Here is a 20611-nt window from a genome sequence, read left to right as displayed (position 1 = left end):
CGGGAAAGTGAAAATTTCAAACTTTTTTCTTGAAGTTTTAAAATCGGGGTGAAAATTATAGTATAATTATTTTTGACCGCTTTTAGTTGAAATTATCTATTTTCGATTATTTTTTTAAATTCGACGAGCTTATGTTCGACCACCTTTGCTTGGGTCGAAAATAACTATTTCGACCGTTAACGATAAAAAATACTCCCTCTGTCCCCCTGAGTAGTATACCTTGGAGGACGGGGACGCGGCACGGACTTTAATGCTCCTGCAAAATGTAGTTGTGCAATCTATTTTTAACATTTTTTTTTCTGAATTAAAGTTTGGATGTTATATTTTTATACAGAAAAAGAAAATCTCAAAAATAAGTTACGGAACTATATTTTATAAGAGCAGTTAAAAAGAAACATATAGAATTAATGGGACGGAGGGAGTAGTTATTTTTGACCACTGTAGAAATAAGCCGCTTTTCTTGAGGTGAATTTGTTCTTAACAGCGTTGCTCCGACAATATTGATAACTCATAGTCATATATATGTATAATGTGCAAACTTAAATATTCTGCACATCAAAGTCTTTTAGCATAGTAGATACGTACGTAGGTTAAGGATTCAATTTTCAAGCTTAAGTGGAGGCATGCATCTCTGCAACTCTGCAAATTTAAAATTTAGCAAGCGGTTTGCACACAACTACTATGTATTTGTGCTGGCCTGTGTTTCAACCTATTCTTAAGAAAACTCGGAGCAACTCAACTCAAATGCATTATTGCTGCATAATCACGTTCACTAAGTTGCCTTTGAGATGCAAGTTCTGGGTAATCACATCTCTAAAATACAGACTAAATAGTCGAGAAGACGACCTACATAGAGATCGAGAAATATAAAATATTTTCTTTTGCCTTCTGCATGCAATATGTAATAAGTTTACAAGCAGACAACAAAATCTTCAGCATTATTATAATTCTCAAGTCACAACAAAAGGAAATAGAAAAATTATGCCGTGAATGAAAACCGCCAAAAGAAAAGAAAAAAACACGAAGCTATGCAGTCTTAGTCCATGACGACCACATTTCAATGACCCTGACTCATTACTGGAGCAGAGGAACTTTACCTCCAGCTTGCTCAATCTGCCGCTCCAACTGCAACCAAAAAGTTGAAGCAAAACCCTAGTTAGATATGTAATATATGGTTCCGGTCCTTGACATACGGGACACATGATGTTGCATCATACTATTACTGGTTTTTTTCCTCCGGATGCCATAAATACTAAATTTTTGATGTGAATGCAGGGGTTAAGTACCGTCTTCTGGTGGAAAATGACTTATCCTAGGCAGACAAGGGCGGACGAGTGTACGAGCCCCCCTCATCCTTCCAACATCATAAATTATAGTAGTACTATATATATAGTCTGTATATAATCAGTTGTAAAATATGAAAATGGCCTCCATCTTTGCTTATATATATTTGCCCATATTGGGGATATTATGGGCTCTGTGTCCAACATCTCTCTACACGAACACGGGCGCTTGTAATGTGCATTGTATAAGGATATAAGGTAGTACATTCTCTACAAGCTCGGGCTTTTAGAACAACTGGTAAGCGCCTGATCCTAACAATTGGTATCAGAACGAGGTCGCGTGTTTGATTACCAAGGAAGACATTTGTGCGTCACAGGTGGGATGCCTGGAAGTTGACCGACTGCCGTAATTTATGTTAAAGGCAACCCTAGAGCTAATACAGCTAATACTGGTTGAACAAATTTATGCCGGCCTTCTCTTAATAATGACACCAGACAGCCAATGGTCACTGGACTTACCACACAACACACTGGTTGTGATCGATGAATCCCCCTCCCCCAGCCACCACTACCACCACCAACACCCACTTGTGACTATGTATAATAATTTATCCTGAACAAATTAAGATATATTATAAGCAAATAGAAGATAAGTTTAGGAGCAAACCGTGATCAAGTTCTGAAGCTTCTCCTTCACAATTAAGTACTCTTGTTTAACTTGCTGCAGAGATCTCATGCATCTGCAGGTGAACGCATATGTGTTTATGTTTAGCGGGCAGATTAAGATTAATAAATATTTTAGATTCATAATGAAATCGAGTGGAGTACTCACCCTTCAGCGTTCTGTTCACAAGAGAAGTTATGAAAAGCATCGCAGCCATCTCGAAGACGCTGGGCACCAATGCTGCCAAACAATAGAATGAAAATCTTGTTTAGCTATAGATCAATGTTCTAAAAAGTGTATTAAGGGAGCGTTGCGTTTAGGCGGAATTGGTTCTTAAGTAGATGCTTTATTATAGTTACATGTTGACACAGCCCTAAAATTAAATATGTACCTGGAGGTGCTACCCTTAAACTGATGTGTATATTCGGTTAGCTTCCTGAAATCTATAGGCTGCTGATACCTGCAGTTATCATGACATATAAGATTATTAGTTCTAACAAGTCAAATAAGAAAATATGAGTTTCCATAGTAGGGGGATCAATGCTTGGGAAATGGGAAACAAGTAGAAAGAGAAACAGCAGATTAACCAGTGTTTTCCAGTACCGGAAAACACAAGAAATGTCCTGTATCAAAACCATATATATCAACTACTCATATTCCTATCAAAATCTAAAACGTTCAGGACTAACTACTAACAGGGGGGGGGGGGCCTCAAGTCCACTTTCTATGTGTGTGGGAGGGAGAGAGAGAGGGAGGGAGAGGGGGAGAGAGAGAGAGAGAGAGAGGGAGAGGGAGAGGGGGGGAGAGAGAGAGAGAGAGAGAGACTGACAGGGCCACGGTGAGATCGTTAAGAATCTTGTCAGAATCAGTGAAAAACATAGAGACCACTTCACCCACAAATCCAGGGTTTCCAGATGCTTGCAGTTGTTGCAGCTGTCCAAATTGGCAATCGACGTGCCCCTTTCAACCAAAGAAACAATCAGATAAACAATCTAGTCCAACCGTAACTTGACGTAAATGTGTAAAAAAACCCAAGGAATCGACAGAAAGTACCAGAAGCCAGGCATGATATTGTAACAATAGGTAGGCTAGTTACTAACCTCAGTAAACAATGATGCATTGTATTCAATATATTTCATCTGCAATTGAAACATCTCCATGCTTCAAAACTTAGCTTGCCCTTAGAATACCCTGCCACCACAAATAATCTTTCAGCGCTTAGCTATATATTACAGGACTAAGAGCAGTTGATATTACTGGCAGATACCAATTTTATTTCATACTTGTGTGTGTGTGTTGGAAGCAGAATTAAGTAATATAAAAGATTGAAAGCTAGTGATGTGTGAAACACAGAGGCAAAATCCGAGAAGTCTGCCTTGCCTTCTTTGTTAGTTCTCTGGTGTTAGAGAGCACAAAAATGCTTTGTCTGTTTTGTCAGGCAATTACATCCCACTAATTACTCCATTGCCTTATAACCTTGCTCATTCATGAGTTTTCACCAAGATGCACTATTATTCTTATTTTATTAATAGAAAAATGGATGCAATGATATTTTTTTTTGACAAAGGATTCAATGATATTTTTAAATTCTAAAATAGTAGTTTGATAGAATATATAAATTATTTCTAAGTAATTCTACAACTATATGAATATGAATATAGTTAATTTACTTAATTTCCGATAGAAAAGTAGAATATGAATGCGAATATACGAGTAAAACAAAAGATAACTGTGAAAACCGTCGCTAATTGGATGAATCGTGATAATGATAAAAAAGACGGAATAAGAATGCGAATATGTTAGACGTCTGTTTCCTTTTGTAGTGGGAGCAAAACATTTGTATAATATATCCCAATAACATAACATTTGCTTACTATATTATTTTGCTTGTTTTTAATAAAAGAATGGAGTAAGAGTGCGGTTGCCAATATGTTGACAGATTTTCCTTTTTCATTCAAATAAAATACTCATTTTCTTTTTACAATACAATATAAAATTTTTATTTTTATTATTACATTAGTCTATTTTCACAGCTCCACCGCTTTGCATTTTGCCTTTTCGCAATCCATAGGGCCATTCTAAAGCCCATTAGAGATTGTTACGGACCGTCACAACCTCAGCCGAGCCCGCACCACTTTGCTTTTTCAATCTCCCAAAAAATCGTATGCTTTATTTATATTCTAACTATCCGCCCCTCCCACAATTGTGATACAACTCCTAACATTACATGCTGGGGCATAAAGGGTACACCAAATGTAAGACATTTTTTCTGGAGACTCTGTACTGACACGCTACTGAATAGAGCGCGTCTTCGGACTCCGCCATTTGATTGAAAACAAGTAATCATGTTCTATTCAAGTCTGTGCGCGTATCCAGAAATAGCCGAAGGTAATTAACGCTATGTTAATGGCTATCCGAATTGCAGAACAATACATGTACAGAATATTATTTTGGAATCAGATTGTCAAATGCTCATTGATCGTCTCTGCAGCAGCGCAACTTATCTATCAGATTTTGAACAGTGTTTTAGATGATATTTTATCCACAAGTAAAGATGATAGATCTATCATGTGATCTCATGTTAAAAGAGATGGCCATTCAGTTGCTCATCATCTTTCAAAAATAGTACCTTTCGGTGCAGAACAGGTTTGGATGAATCATTATCCTACCGAGGTTCATCCCTTTGTAATGTTGGACTAGCTCCCTGATTACAATCAATCGCATTTCTAAGAACAAAATAACACCAGTTCGAGATGCGCGGGCAAAAAATACCAGTAAATTTATATGAAAAAACAAAAGGTTATAGATGGAGCTAACAGAGGATCTTGAAACATCTACAAAAATTGGTTCACTAATTTAACATTTAGTAATATTAGTACATCGTAAATGCTCAAAGTTTGTATAGAAACTGAAATATTATGGAGTGAAACATAACTCGAAAAGAGTAGTATTTGGTTTCTTTAAGTGGTAATGAGCAAATTAGAGAGCTAACATAGTTTGCAACTTCTTCTACAGGCTCCTGGAAGCTCTGCAGTTCCAACCATGTACTCAGCGTTGTTTTTGCACTCACCAAGAGCTGCCCAACGCTCACAATTGTCATTCTGATCTATGCAGTTTCCACCAGCACCTACTATCTTGTCAAATGAGTCTACGTGAATCCACTTGGTAGCTGACCACTTTTCCCCTTCGATCACTGGGCAACCTGCATGGAGACTTTGAGGATCTGGAATCGCACTTGGGAGGAGACTGAAGAAAAGAAGTGCATCCCCTTTCCGTGGTTTCACTATATGACAGATATGAAAAACAACATTCAAAGACCCATGTCATCCTCCGAGGAAAAGCGATAGACAAAATGCTAAGAACATTTGATAGATTTAATAACTGGTAACAGAAGTATTTTTTTTACTGAAGTCCCACCTGCAACACCTTTTTTTGCGCACTCTGATAAATCATCATCTGATTTGGAAGGTTTGCGACGTGAAGGTTCCTACACAACAACATTCAGTTAAGTGACGTATATGATTTGAGGATTGGAAATAGAAAAAGAGAAAAGAGTCCAATATGTCATCCTCCAATCCCCATCAACGACAGTTTAAGAGAGAATGTGGGGAATAAAGTAAAAGTCATAAGAACACAGTACTCCATAGTTCTTCATTCTATGGCATAAAGAAAAAAGTTGAGAAGGCAACCCCAACTTAGATTCTGATTAATTTCTAATAAGTACTCCTTCCGTCTCTCTCATTTCTTTACCCTTTTTTTACATTACTTGGCACGCATTTTAGGGTGCATATAAAATATAGTTTTATAACTTATTTTTAAGATTTTCATGTTTTGTATAAATATTTAAACATTAACATTTTCATTAAAAAGATTAGAATAATTTAAGAAACTACATTTTATAGGAGTCTTAAAATGCGTGCAAAACCTCCGTCTCCCAGAGCAAACAACCTAGGGGGACACAGGGACTAGGGAGTACCATATAAGACAAAATATTAGAGATGGAATCTTAGAGGTTTAAACCTCGAGGTTTATCATAATTTTCATTTTAACCCTTGAAGTTTTAAATCTGCAGTTAAGACACTATAAATTTCACAAAAAGAGTAATTATGCCCCTAAGCTTAAAAAAAGAATCTCTAGACTTTCTGCAATTTGGCATAAATTCCATTTTATGGTAATCTACCCTATCACTTAAAGTTTGATAACACACACACATATATATATATATATATATATATATATATATATATATATATATATATATATATATATATATATATATATGGGTCCTTCTCTAAGGATAACTATTTATTTGAGTAACGAGGTAACTATATGTCTTAGGCTTATTTACGGATTCGGGCTTGTGGACTACCCAAGTTGTTGTATTTGGGTTAGTATATTTCGGCTTATTTTCGGATTCGGAATTCAGGACTTGACCCGAGCCAGCTCTCTCAAAAATTTGATTAGTCAAGTTGCCGGAGATGGGGATACGAAGGCCGGTGTTATTATCCCACAATGACAAGAGTCCGGAGGTGGGGACACGAAGCCAGCCGATATTATCCCACAATGACGAGGTCAGGAATTTAAATTATCGCACAATGACGAGGACGTCAGGAATTTAAATGGGGGAGTTTGTAACACCCCAGTCCCACATTGAGGAGTGTGGAGAATTTGAATGGGGGAGTTTGTAACACCCCAGTCCCACATCGAGGAGTGTGTAGACTTTAGTTCAATTTATAAGCATAAATACTACTACCAATTACACCAACAAATCATGATCTTTTGGGGGCATGTGGTGTGCTTGTGATTACCCAAGTTGTTGTATTTGGGTCTTTCATACTCCACTCTCTAGTTCACTAATTGATCCAGTGTATTTCATATGAACATATCAAGAAATACTCAACATTCATATTTTTGTGTATATTAAAGAATTATGTTACAAAAAGTAGTTTAGGTGAATCTCTACATGTGTATATTGAAGGATTATGTTACAAAAAGTATTTTAGGTGAATCTCTACATTATAATAGGAACAACTTAGAAGCGGTCATAATATAATATTTCGTTAAGAAAATGAATGATTAATAAATAACAAGTGTTTATTCTATCAATAATTATTATTGACTTTATAAAAGTATAATATGAGTTCGGCAAAATGTGTTTTACATATAGTAATATATATTTTTATAAAAATTATTTATATCATGTCCTGTATAAAGAGATACAGAACCTAACTTTAAAAAATATTAAACATGTAAATATGATATAAATACAGAACAATGGATGTTTCATAAATTCTTAAATGTATTCGACTAAAAACAATTATATCATTTCAAATAAAAAAAATAATTCCGAATGAGAAGTATATATTAAGAAAATACAAAATACAGTATAAAATATAAACAATAATGAACAATTTGCTCAATAAAAATTAATTGCATTTAATGTTACAAAACACTTTTTTTCATGTGTCCAATTAAAAAAAAAAATGGAAGTCTTGTGAATAGCGTTCTATACGTTAAAATAAGAGGTTTATTGGTTTTTTTTAGAAAAATTGAATGTAAGTGAAATCTATATGCTTCTCAATTAATCTGAACTGCGAGATCATTTCTTAATCTCAGGGTTGATGATTACTTACTCGGTTGCTCATTAGTTGAGTTTCTTGTTAAACCACATGATATATATAGAGAGAGGGGGTGTCACACTCCATGGAGAACCACCTTATATAGAGTCTAGTACAGAAAACTCATATTTACACACAAAATATATGTATTAATCTCATCATTCATCAAATATATATTTAGTAGCTATCATTCGTGCTGGTACTTATATTGGACCCCTTACTTTCACTTTCACCACCAACGGAACGAGAAATGTAACTGTTAGTGTAATTGTCACTACCACTTACATTAATCAAAAAATAAAGTTTCGCCATTTTTCTTCAAAAAAACATTGAAAATTAATCATAATATCCAAAGTGGTTCTACAGTGAAACCATTTTCGTCCAAAGTGGTTCTACAGTAAAATCAAATTTAAAAAATAATTTTTTTACTTCATTTGTATGTGTTAAATTGTTTGTGCATGTTATGTATGATTAGTATTCTACATTAGAATCAAATTTAATGCATAATTATGATTAATTTCAAAATTATTTGTGAGATTCTAAAGTAGAACCAAATGGTTCTCTACGGAACTCTATATAAGATGGTTCTCCGTAGAACAATTGCATATATATATAAGATGGTTCTCCATGGAACTACTCAAATAGAAACCAACTTAGCATAAAAACTAGAAACTAGAGTAAAATTGGTAAGTGATGTCATATAAGGAGTGGATGATGTCATGGTGAGTGGGGATAGGCCCGGGATCGAGCTGAGAATGGGTCCGGGTTGGTAATGTTATATAGGAGGTGTGATATCAAGGTTATGTCACAGAGGTTGTGAGTGATATCATATAGGGGTGGGGTTGCGTAAAATTTGGAGTGCGTAACATAGGGAGTGAGGACATTGGTTTTTTAGTTTGTATTTATGAACTGGTTTCTATTTGATCGATAGCATAAATATATATATATATATATATATATATATATATATATATATATATATGTCAGTGTGTTTTCATCATTTCTTGATGTGAAATAGAAAAGAGACGTTTGTCCAAGGTTGTTAAAATTTATAGAAATTGTAAATGGTTTTTAAGAGAGTTCAAGAAATTAGTTTGTAGTTACTTAATGTCAATAGAATATTTGAACATATACGAAGTTTATATATTAGATTATTTGCAGTAGCAAAAGTACAAAAAGGATCCCCCCCCCCCCCCCCCCCCCCCCCCCCCGAAAGAATTGATAATAGTAGAGAGATGAACACATGACAAAATACACAACAAATATTTTGAAACTTGGCAAGCTAAATATATACAAAAACTTAGGGTGCAGATATATGGACATGGATATGGTAACTAGGAGCATTGGTAATGACAGTAGAGATCCTGAACCTGTAGCAATTTGGTAACTGAAGCTAACATCTAAAGTATTTGCATACGAGTACATTTCCTGATAGTCTGAGAAATACAAACTAACCTCTGCTTGGGGAAATACAGTCTCACCTCCTTTGACTACATCAGAGAGATACATGAGTACAGTTGCAATTCGATGACCACCCCTTGCAATATTAACTTTGTCGGTGAAGTAATCATAGTGGGGGTCATATTTTTGCCCAGGTTCATATTTTAGCACCTGAATGTCTTCTCCATTTTCTGAAATAAGAAAAAGATATAAGAGTAAAGACCAAGCAATTGCTAGCCCCCACTGTGTAACTCACTAAATGAACACAAAAATGTTTTACTCTTCACCATGGCTTTCGATTGCTTAGATCATCCTTCTCATTCAAGTGCGATACCAAAAGAACGGACATAAATAACACGGGTAACTTGTACAAGATGCAAAGAAGATATATTAAAGTAAATATATCTTTTTGTAAATACAGTTACCATCTTGCAACCATCAGTAGGTTAATGTTAAAAAATAGATCCTAACCTTGCAAAAAAAAAATTATGCCCGCCATTGTAGGAGATTACCATTTTTTACTACTCTTCCAGAGGACACAGAAATAGTAAGAAATTTGCTAATAAAACTTCTGTGAAAGACATTTGAGTATTAGTTTCCACTGGCCCTGTGCTTGTACTCAGAGGCGGATTCACCTTGGGACCCCTAGGGTCCCATGCCCCCATAATAAAAAAAATTACTTAGTATATTTTTAAAATTTAAATGTTAAGTTTGTGTTTATTTTACTTAGTATCTTTTAAATAATTACATAACTCTCAAGAAATAGCATATAAAAAATTCTTAACTTTCATTCAAATATTATATAATACATCAAATTTTAGTTACTTAAACGGTTAAAAAAGTTTATGATTCAAAATTGGTGGTATTTTTATTTTTTGACCTTAAAATTTGATTAATTTTTAGTTTATGTGTACATTTATTTTAAACCCGTCTTTCGATAATATCGGTATGTTATATTATGCCCCCATATTAATATGTTTGTGGATCCGCCCCTGCTTGTACTACAACTACGTCACCTTTCTCTTCTACTACGATGGAGGACTGATACATGATACATGTACACACCCACAGGCCACAAAATGGCCACGATTATGATTAATATTCAAGGTGTTAAATTGACACTATGGGGTAAAGTGAAACAAGGATTATACCATGAATGAAGTATTTTACTGAATTACTCTAACATCAACCATATCATGTTCTAATATATAAATTCCTCGAGAGTGAGACCTGAGGTACAATAAAGAACAAAGAAGAGGAAAAAAAGCACTGCTGGCTATCTTCTACCAAGAACTATATCTTGATTAGAAGAAAAAGAACATACTAAACTTAGCTTTAACCATGCTGGACTTTGCCCAAAGAAAGTTTGGCTAGCCAAAAAATTTGCATAACTTCCAGTGCGCTTGTGAGCAGTATTCATCTTTTAAAATATCATGAACAATTTTTTAATCTGTGTCAAGTATTACGACATATAGTTTAGAGTGTTCACACCACATACCTTTCGGTAGGAAACTCCAGGTTGCGAGCTTATCTTCTATACCGGCAACAATTGGATCCTGCGCGTAATATTAATAATAAAAATGTTTCACAATAAAAACAAGTACAAATTTTCAAAAAAAAAAAGTATATGCAAGCACAAAAATAACAAACATGAATTGGTCATTGAAAAAAGAAGAAGTTAAAAACAACAGTATTTCTCTCATAGAGCACATCGCTTGATCAATTAATCAGGAATTTGAGCATGAAGGACACAGAAAGAATCACACTGGTATTTGAGCCTCGAGAAAGCTTCATAGTTGCTCTTTTTGTGTTTTCTCATGAAAGCTTCCATACTCAATGTTATTTAATAGTGTTTATTCAAAATTTAATAAATCTAAGGGAAAGTAGCCTTCTGCATAGTTTACTAGTGCCTGGCAATTTAGTCATCTCAGATGTCTTTCATTTTTTTATTTTTCCCGCTTCGTCATACTTATTACAAATAATAAAGTAACTTTCTTAAGCATAAAGTTACTTAAATACGTATAAGTTAAGCAAGCAGATAATTTGCAGTTAAAATACATCATCATATGTCCATATTCCTTTGTCTGAAGGTAGTGAGCTCGATCTTTTTCTTTCTCCTAACAGATAACAAGTATTCTTCCTTTATTTTGATAATTTGATAATCTTTAGAACTATGATGTATAAACGGTAATTTCAGACATTTTAAGAAAACAGTGATGGCGACATAATTTTTTATGATGGCATCCCATATAGGAGGTAAAAAGTAGAATGCTGGAGCCATGGGGGACCCTCGGCTTGATCCACCTACAGTGCCTTGACCTGATGAATTGGAGTACAGGCAACTACTTTATTAGTTTTTAAAGTATGCAAGGGATGCAAAGAATGGAATACCATTGTGCAAAATCACTAGATATTACAGTAAGGGGTGAGCTACTCTCAGCTGAAAGCAGCATCCGACAATAAACCAAAATCTTTTTTATTTGTTAGGAACCAATATCCCATTCAAATAAAAATTTAGGTCTTGCTTTCAGTTTTTCGCGCCAAAGCATATGAATTATGTAAATGTAGATAGAGAAGAGGGAAAAAGGAATAAGAATAGGTTCTATAGCATCATTGGAATAAGGAGCACCTCGGTAAAACAATGAACCATTGCCGTGACTCCAAAGGATTCTCTAGGTAATAGAGAATAGGTTGTCAAGCTGTGGTTACTCATTCAAATAACATATTACCAAATTAATGCACAAATCTACATGCAGCAAGAAATAACGACTATATAACTTTTTAGTTCTGCTTGACTTGATCTTTAATGCCTCAAAACCGAAAATGCAGGCAGGATGGCTAAACAAAACCTCTTGCAGTCTACTTTCATTGAGATCAAACTTTCTTATTCTACTAAGAGATTCACCATCTTCATAAAGTAGTCTGAATCCACCATACTAACATTTATTTGGCATTACCAGACTCAGTCTTAATGCTAAATGCTATTACTGACAAATAAAATATGCTCTGTTCTATATGCTTAACAATATTAAAACATTCTGATAACATATTTAAAATAATTTCCAAGACATTGCAAACAAATTAACAATCAACAATAGGATAAGTAAATCGATAAACACTATATATATTTAACATGTCTTACCTAAGGAAAAAACATCCCAGTTCTCCGTTCTAGTAATTCTTACTAACATTTACATGGCACTGTAAAGTTTGTTAATTAACGTTTCTGGTTGGAAACAATGCGACTCTCATTTCTTTGTTTCTACCAATATATGATAACATCATCTAAATGGCAAAGGATGCACTAAAATCATACGCTGTCCTCACTTAGCAAATACTCGAACTTATATACATATTACCCCAAACAGGCCAGCAGTTAAGGTTGCAACACAAACATTAGAAAAACATCGAAAAACCGACCTTCTCCTTGGGAATAAACATCCCAGAGCTAGTCCGAACCTCGCTAAGCTTACTCTCTCCAGATAAATTATCCGCAACAGCCGATCTCTTGAGCTCCAATTTCGCCTATCAAAATCATCAACCTCCAAAATCAGCACACACTCATAAATCAATCAAAACTAAACAAACACAAACACAAACACAAACACGAGGCTCGAAAAAGCGGAAACTCACAATAGAAATCAAATGATCACATTCTTCATTAGTAAGAAAACCTTCGTACACAAAAGCTCTGCGAACAATTCATCATTCAATTAGCTAAATCACTCGACAAAACATAATAATAGATAAAAATATTACAAATTATGCAATCAAGTGTATACAAATAGATAGAATACCTAGGTTTCCATGAAACTTGCTTGACTTTGGAAGGATTCATAATAGCTGAGCTTGTAGATTTCCATAAGATCGAGGCGATCGAAATCACAAAAATCAATGAAAAATTCGATAATTTATTCATTAGCTTAGATTTTCGAAATATTGAAGACTTTTGTGTGTGTGTTCGTTGAAACTGTCTAGTGTTAGTTAATCGAGTTGTAACTGGGAAGTAGAAATTTCTATACACGGTGCATGATTGTTTGTGGGTAGTGTTAGATCCGGATTCCTTTTTTCCAAAACAAACAAAATAAGTTCAAGAAAGTTACGGTTCAGTTGCAAAAGAAAAATCTTCGATCTGAAATCGAAAATTGGAACTAATTAGTTACCGATCATCATTTATATAGATTATTTGAATTTTTCTGAAGATTTTTAGTCAAATCAAAGTGTAATAAATAAATTGGTAGCAAAATTTAGAATTAGTCGATGATTTTTGTTACACCGTTTATATATGTTCATATATATATAAGATAATTGATTTTTCGCATTTTTATGAGCTTTTTTTCTCATGATTAAAATATTTTTTACAAATAGATTAATTATTTTATTGTTAAATAATAAAAAATACAAATTTAATCATAAGTCAAATCTATTGTATATATTTTAAAGATTAAATTATTTAGCTGATCAACAAATTATAAAGAAGTTTCAATTAATAAATAGAAAAATTATACTTCAATATTCCTCACAATTATTTTTATCATACTCGACATGCATTTTAATACAGTATAATACAAATCAGAAGCAAAATATGATACCAGTTTAACAAATCATGTGAATATAAAGGGTGCAATTTGTAGGATAAATGTAAAATCATACACCTATGACAGAAACAAGTGGATGCCCCAGTATTCAACAACATCAACTTACAAAGAAACAAAATTTATACTAGCACAAAACAGAGAAACAAGTAAAATCAAAACCTGAGAGTATTGTGAAAACAAGGAGAATCTACACTGATGTTACATCACAACAAGACTGGTACAGTAAAAAGGAAATCTTCCAAAGGCTACTAGCGGCGCCAACACGCTGAACAAGAAAGCCTACTGAACATACCATTTTGTATCCCATGATCAATATAAGAAAGTCTGTACAAGAATTTAGGTTTGCTGCAACATGTGGCATTAGCTTTTCCACTGCATTTATAAGATCTAACCTTTAAGCTAAGTCTTGTCTCCGCTTATTTAGTTAGGAGTGGATGTATGCAAGAAACAAAACCTTAGGTTTTAAAGACAATGAAAAAGCGGTCTTTCTTTAATTGTGCAACACAGGTTTGTTATATTAGGATTCTGATAATTTACACTTCATGCCATTTCTTGGATCATTAGTGCGCAACAATAACTCACAGAACTCATTACTTGCTCTAAGAACTATTACTGCAGTCATCACCCCTTTGAGATCTTAGAGCTCCAGTCTAAGTTTATTTTGTGGACTTAGATCATTCAGAGGTGCAGGGCTGTTACCATCTTCCATCATAGAGAAATCCGCTGAACATGTCCGCTTGAAAGCAGGTCTTTTCTGGAACTTTCTTCTGCCACTACCTAAGATTCCTTCATTGCCCTTTAAGATCCGAATGACCTGTAAAAGTTTCATTGATAACTTTAAAAAAAATATGAAGTCTTTATAATTCCACTGCTTTAACCCTTCAGGATGAATATGCTTCTATAAAAGTGACAAGAATTATAGTGTCATATTGTGTATTATCTATAGGTAGTCAGGAAGTAGAGCTGTAATATCTTAAACAATAAACATAAAAATTATAGAAGAGCACCTGGCTCATTTGGGGCCTCTCAGTTGAACACTCATGTATGCACATAGAAGCAACTGCAATCATGCGATTCATCTGCTCTGCATCGTGCAGACCAGCAAGCAATGGATCAATAAGCTCTTCAATACTTTTCTTGGTGATCAGAGGTCTAGCCTGCAAAGTACATAAGCAGATGGATTTTAAATGAACATTGTATTGTAATTTAGCCTTAAGATTGTTTTGTTGCTACTGCTGTTTATAAATGATGACTGCCAGCATAATATAATGGGAACAGATTAAATCCTAACATACCCACATCACAAGACTTTTTTGTGACTTGCTTATTGCTGGGCGTCCAGTTATAAGCTCCAATACAAGTACTCCAAAAGCATAGACATCAGTTTTTTCATCTACTACTCCTTGCAAAAAGAATTCTGGGGGAAGATAGCTGCCACAAGAAAAGTTCTAGTGAGCAAAGAAAAGGTCTCTTCTAAATTTTCAGACATATTAACAAAGACTAAATTTATGTAGGACAGACCCGAAAGTTCCTTCATATTGTGATACAGTGACATGCGCCCATTGATCTGGTAGCCACTTTGCTAGCCCAAAATCACATATCTACAGGAGTTAAGGAGTTACGGATTAAAAAACCCAAAACTTTATTAGGGGAAAAATCACTTTGCTAATTCTAGCCTCAGAATATGAAAAATGACTCAGCATACATTAATTTATCTATTCAGCAGTTGCATGTATGTGCTTAACAACGAAAAAGAAACAAAGGTCAACTGTTTCTTAAGAAATAAATAAGTCTAATTCTTAAAACTATTTTTCGTTTCATCAAAAGAGTCCATTTCAGTTGTTGGCAGTATCAACCTACACCCTGGCTCAACCCTATTCTTGATTTTTATTTCCTTGGGGGTATTATAAAACAAGCATTCCCAACATACATACATTTTGCATATGAGCTCTTTTGTGAATTGGTGGAATGATGAAGTGCACAATCAGCCATTGTTTTCGTTTAGACATCTATATAGTTAAAGATTCACCTGGGGCTCGAAATCTTCAGTAAGCAAAATGTTAGCAGCCTTAATATCTCTATGAATTATTCTCCTTTGACAGCCTTCATGAAGATAGGAAAGGCCTGCAGCAACGCCTATAGCAATGTTATATCTGATTCCCCACTTTAGCTTATGCTTCTCATCTGAAGCCAAGAGAACAAAAGATATGGTTTAATTACTAATGCTTCAGTCACATAGTCGTATCTAGAGAAAACAATGAAGTACAGACCAGTTAGGAGTGACGCTAAGCTTCCATGGGGGGATAATGGCAGAACAAGATGCATTCCACCCTCAACTCCGTATCCAAAAACATTGGCAATATTAGGGTGGTTAACATGGACTAAAATCCCAAGCTCGGATAAAAAATCTGATGTCATCTCTTCAGGGGTTCCCCTCGTCAGCCTTTTAATTGCTACAATTTTTCCATCTTTTAAAACCCCTTTGTAAACTTCAGAATACCCTCCTTCTCCAATAATATTTTCTTAAAATAGAAAAAATAATGAGAAATTAGCTAAAACAGAATACTAATTCATCTTTGAGTTCTCGAAAGGTTTACTGTCTGGAGTTGAAATATACCTGTGAAATCTATACAGTGTTTGAAGAAATAAAGACAGTATATGAAGAAGATGGGTACCTCGGCTAAAGTTGTTGGTTGCATTTTGGAGATCAGAGAGTGTAAAATTCAGCCATGAAGACTCGAAGCAATAGAAATCAGAATCCAGCTGGGAAGGCAGTCCTGGTGGCATGCTCTTCGTCGAATTTCTACTTTTTGATTTAATGAGCTTTTTCTGTGAGGGCAGAGAAGGATAATAGGAATGTGTACCCGTCGGGGGTTTCCTAAATTTACGTAAGAATCCAAACCCGCGCCACGGGAACTCATATTTGGAACTGGACTCAGGTTCTGAATGTGACATATTCACTTCCTTTTTCTCCTCCTCCATAGCTAAATCACGATTTCTAAAGCTACAAAACCATATTTATTGATAGAGGCAACATATAAGCAAAAAGGGAAAGAGTGATCAACTCAGAGCTATTAAACTGAAAACAAGGAGTATTTTATCTTTTTTAAAAGAATGAGAGATGAATCATGTGTATTATACCTTTTTCGTTTACTGAAAGAGATTGACAGTACAGAGAACAGGATTTATATCCACTGATAAAAAACAATTGTCATCATCCCGGCATGTATGCAGTCACTAAACTACCACTGCAAAAGTCAAGCAACCTTAGACAATATTAAACTCTTACTGCAGCAGAGGCGTAACTCTACATACATTGCAGAAGACAAAAGTACTGAAAATTATAGAGATTGGATAACTACCTACTGCATAATTAAAAAGAATCAGCTGTTCAAGATGTTGAAGTTAAGAAAAATAAAAATGCAATGCACTGATAAGTATATAACCTCAATCTGGCACGAATATAAGTTATTTTGTCAGTCCACTTAAACTAGTCTTCCGTCGTGTAGGTATCCCGGATCCTACTAAAGGCAAATTTACAAAGTGAAGAGGGATACCGGCAGGCTGTATCGTGCCATCAACTTCTTTCTTTGATAAAGAATCACCAATTGCATGTATTATCTACATGCTTATGTTTAATTATGCATCTAACCTTCAACAAGGGAGAGTAGTACATCCATCAATAAGTACAGTATCACCTCCTAAAACAATTAAAACGGAAATTTGGCTCCTATCCTCATGGATTTCAAAGTAAAATGAACAAAAGTCGGATCCTACTCAACAATTTTCCTGGATCCACCAATAATTCTTCTTATTAGCACGGAAAATGCATGTATAGCAATTAGGTGAGCCGGGTTTAATTAATTCAACAAATTCAATGAACATGAGATAAATTTCAATCCAGAGAAACCAAAGGCACATCATAAATTTTCACAAGGAATAGATTAAAGACAAGGACTCTGCATGAAACCAAATAATTGAATACAAAAATCACAAAACAATGCCAAGATAAAAATCCAAACAAATTGATACAACCCATTATAAACTCGAAAGATTATAAAAACAATTAAGCAAGAAAATGAAAAAACGAAACAACAGAATACCTTGTCTGCTTCTGGACTTGTGGTTCTGGACAAATGCAAGAAGCTACGGAACCAGAAACACCCCAGGCAACAACAAGGTTTGGTCTGAAAATAATTATGAGGAGGGCAATGTTGTTAATTAAGATTAAGATTATATCGATACAACATAGAAAAGTGTCTGCAAATATTAAGACAAAAACGGGTGTCATGCAGGATATCTGTGTTCAGTCCGTACAAGGTTTTTCTCGATGAGCGAGCCCCCCCATTTTTAGTTCCCCATATTTTGGTTCCTCCACTTCACCAAGATTTTTAGAAATAGGATATTTATACATTTATATTATTTTGATAGATTTTAAAATTACGTTAATACCGGTGATTACAATAAAATAAAATATAAAACACTACCTGTTCTTTTTTTTTTTTATACTAGCCTTTAACCCGTGCGAAGCACGGGCGGGTATATAGTTCGTAATTTATTATTTATAATTTAAATTTTAACATCATTTTATTAGTATTTTAATATTAATGGATTGAATTTTAATTAAATTATATTATTCAACTGACTATATTTTCTCCCCATTACTTGAAAATGGACAAATGCTAGTGTGTGTGCACATATCTGGATTTTAGTACATTTAATCCGAATTTAGTACACATAGATTTAAAAATAAAAAATTCGGAAAATTCAAATCTTTTCCGAACATAGCCGATCGTATAATACATTTGAAAGATTCAGTAATCTAATCAATCGAATTTCAACGTAATTTTGTAATCTTGTTTTTTTTACAGCAACTTTTAAGATTAGGGTTAGAAAGAGTTATGTAATGGTTCGTGTTTATATTGAAATAGAACACGTTAAAGTTAAAAAGAATTATATGAAGGTTCTTGTTAAAAAAAGATATTCAAAATTGTATATTTATAATCTTATTTATAACATCATTATAATTTTTTTAATGAAATATTATATGATAATATATTGTTATGAGTGTTTTTAGTATTTGAAACTGTTAAACAATAGAATACTAATAGACTTCACATTTGTAGACTTTTAGTACCAAAAGGAGAGTACCAAACCAAAAAATATAACTAAAACTTGGGACTACAAATTATACCCATGTTAGCTTATTATAGTATAGTATAGATATAAAATACACTACTTGTCATCAGTTTTTCCATAGTCTCATAAGCTCTTTTACAAGGGATGTTTGGCCTCCATTTTTTCGAAAATAAAGATTTAATTCTAGAAAAATTTCATATTAGTATTTAATATTTTCTTATTTAATAAAATACGTCGTCTGTTTTCATTTATAAAATTATTATCGTAAAATATACGAGGTCAAGTATATTTAGTAGAGTAAGAGCAAGGCCAACGCAATTCCCTATTTTCAACCCCTAAAATATTATATATTAACGGATACCTAAAATATTGGGGATCAAAAAGCTATTTTGCTCCAACGGTGTTCCCTATTTGATTCCCTATATTTTAAATCTACTATGTATACAACTCAAGGAGAGAGAAAGATTGCACTAATAAATAACAGAAAAATAAGAGGAGTTATGAGTTGGTGATGACATGGAGCATATAGGGGTTGCTTTTTCATCCCTCAAATAAGGGGTTGAACTTTCTCTCACCTAAAATTAATAGGGGATAGGGAGTTGCGTTGGAGGAGCTATTTTTGTTCTCAATTCTCAAATCTTGTCCATGTAGATCAAATATAAGTAAGGAATGAGTGCATTGGAGTTGCTCTAATAACGAATTTAATCATGAAACTTGTTTTTTAAAATCATTTTGAAATTTAATTTGGGTGTAACCCGGGTCACAAGTATTTTTGGGGTGAGGCACAACAAATATATTTTTGAGTCGGACTCCATGGTACTGATAAATGCAATTCGAGCTGGTCAAGGCTAATCAATTTTTGACACTCTTGTCGAGGATTTTAGGAGTTAGGATAAATCGATCTGTGTTATAAAATAATTAATAAACTAATATTATTAAGCAGAGTGAATTTGAGGAAGCAATGCTTTCTTTTTTTCTTATTTCAGCGTACATGAGATATGCGTTCTCTATTCTATTTATAGCCACAAGTATGAGAAAAGTTTCTGTATGAATACAAGCTGGTAGAGTTAATTCTCCGTGTATGGAAAACTGAGATACAACTGTATTCTTCTGTTCATATGTCTTGGAAATTTATGCGTAGCTTGCATGCATGGTTCTCCGTGCCATATCAGTTTGACAATCACAGTCCAATTTCATATGCGAATATTATAGACTTGTAACTCATGGCTTATTTTATATACTATCAATCCTAAGGAATGATTATTTGTTGTTCCTCAATTTATTATGTATGATTCCAGAGACGTTTTGATTAATGCAAGTACAGCCATTTCAATAATAAAAAAAATTAGTTGTCGGGCATTATTATTTCGAAGCGGACAAAGAAACAACGAGGAAGCCAATTTGTTGCCAATAGTTGACTACAAAAGAATTTGATAGGAGTATTTGACCAGTCTCATGTTGAAATAGCTGGTCAAACCGTAGCGAAGCAACAGGGGAAATCATCAATATACTTATATAAAGGAGAAGCGAGGGGCGTGTAGGTGGCGCCTCTCAGATAGCTCCGTTCTATTTTTCTAATTTTCTGGAATTTTTGGGTGAAAGATATAAAAAAAATTGTTTCAGATTCATTGATATGGTATATATCCTGTCATAAATTAATCTGATTCTGTTTCAGATTATTTATGGAATATAATAAATTGAAAGTATTAGTCTGATTTTATTTCAGATTATTTATGGAATATAGTAACTTGCAAGTTTTTTAATCTGATTCTATTTCAGATTATTTAATTATGGAAAAGAGTAGCGCACAAGTTTCTCGGCACCTATAAATACCCTTATAGGTTGTAGGGTTTTGTATCATCTAAACAC

General features: G+C 34.0%; 3 protein-coding genes across 4 annotated transcripts; all 3 read right to left on the bottom strand.

The window, feature by feature from the left end:
* Positions 1-798: 798 nt before the first annotated feature.
* Positions 799-3153, bottom strand: LOC108198468 (histidine-containing phosphotransfer protein 1). Its single transcript, XM_017366223.2, has 6 exons — positions 3048-3153; positions 2777-2907; positions 2339-2407; positions 2116-2187; positions 1951-2023; positions 799-1125 (listed from the first exon to the last, which is right to left on the bottom strand). Exons 1-6 carry the CDS (start codon positions 3105-3107, stop codon positions 1075-1077), a joined length of 456 nt encoding a protein of 151 aa, XP_017221712.1. The 5' UTR covers positions 3108-3153; the 3' UTR covers positions 799-1074.
* A 1619-nt stretch (positions 3154-4772) lies between these two features.
* LOC108199800 (probable prolyl 4-hydroxylase 4) lies at positions 4773-13127 on the bottom strand. The gene is made up of 7 exons (XM_017367779.2): positions 12803-13127; positions 12639-12696; positions 12426-12530; positions 10504-10561; positions 9021-9196; positions 5365-5434; positions 4773-5230 (listed from the first exon to the last, which is right to left on the bottom strand). Exons 1-7 carry the CDS (start codon positions 12922-12924, stop codon positions 4935-4937), a joined length of 885 nt encoding a protein of 294 aa, XP_017223268.1. The 5' UTR covers positions 12925-13127; the 3' UTR covers positions 4773-4934.
* Positions 13128-13620: 493 nt separating this feature from the next.
* Positions 13621-17979, bottom strand: LOC108199799 (receptor-like cytosolic serine/threonine-protein kinase RBK2). Of its 2 annotated transcripts, XM_017367778.2 has the most exons (10): positions 17921-17979; positions 17707-17790; positions 16745-16851; positions 16279-16607; positions 15874-16125; positions 15633-15787; positions 15125-15204; positions 14899-15034; positions 14611-14760; positions 13621-14417 (listed from the first exon to the last, which is right to left on the bottom strand). In XM_017367778.2, exons 4-10 carry the CDS (start codon positions 16583-16585, stop codon positions 14241-14243), a joined length of 1257 nt encoding a protein of 418 aa, XP_017223267.1. In that variant the 5' UTR covers positions 16586-16607; positions 16745-16851; positions 17707-17790; positions 17921-17979; the 3' UTR covers positions 13621-14240. The 2 variants fall into 2 exon arrangements, with proteins under 2 accessions (XP_017223267.1, XP_017223266.1); XM_017367777.2 differs by having other exon boundaries at positions 17707-17966.
* Between the last annotated feature and the right edge of the window lie 2632 nt (positions 17980-20611).

Source organism: Daucus carota, chromosome 8, assembly GCF_001625215.2.
Source record: "Daucus carota subsp. sativus chromosome 8, DH1 v3.0, whole genome shotgun sequence".
NCBI lineage: Eukaryota > Viridiplantae > Streptophyta > Magnoliopsida > Apiales > Apiaceae > Daucus > Daucus carota.
This window is presented reverse-complemented; position numbering and strand designations above follow the sequence as displayed.

Excerpts from the sequence above, each read along its gene's own strand:
- LOC108198468 (XM_017366223.2), bottom strand. The coding sequence starts at position 3,107 with ATGGAGATGTTTCAATTGCAGATGAAATATATTGAATACAATGCATCA. Across the intron at positions 2,408-2,776 it reads AACGATCTCACCGTGGCCCT|GTATCAGCAGCCTATAGATT; the intron begins GTCAGTCTCTCT and ends TGATAACTGCAG. Across the intron at positions 2,188-2,338 it reads TTTAAGGGTAGCACCTCCAG|CATTGGTGCCCAGCGTCTTC; the intron begins GTACATATTTAA and ends ATTGTTTGGCAG.
- LOC108199800 (XM_017367779.2), bottom strand. The coding sequence starts at position 12,924 with ATGAATAAATTATCGAATTTTTCATTGATTTTTGTGATTTCGATCGCC. Across the intron at positions 10,562-12,425 it reads TGTTTATTCCCAAGGAGAAG|GATCCAATTGTTGCCGGTAT; the intron begins GTCGGTTTTTCG and ends TATTACGCGCAG. Across the intron at positions 5,435-9,020 it reads CTGTATTTCCCCAAGCAGAG|GAACCTTCACGTCGCAAACC; the intron begins GTTAGTTTGTAT and ends GTTGTTGTGTAG.
- LOC108199799 (XM_017367778.2), bottom strand. The coding sequence starts at position 16,585 with ATGGAGGAGGAGAAAAAGGAAGTGAATATGTCACATTCAGAACCTGAG. Across the intron at positions 16,126-16,278 it reads AACCAACAACTTTAGCCGAG|AAAATATTATTGGAGAAGGA; the intron begins GTACCCATCTTC and ends TTCTATTTTAAG. Across the intron at positions 15,205-15,632 it reads CTGAAGATTTCGAGCCCCAG|ATATGTGATTTTGGGCTAGC; the intron begins GTGAATCTTTAA and ends TAACTCCTGTAG.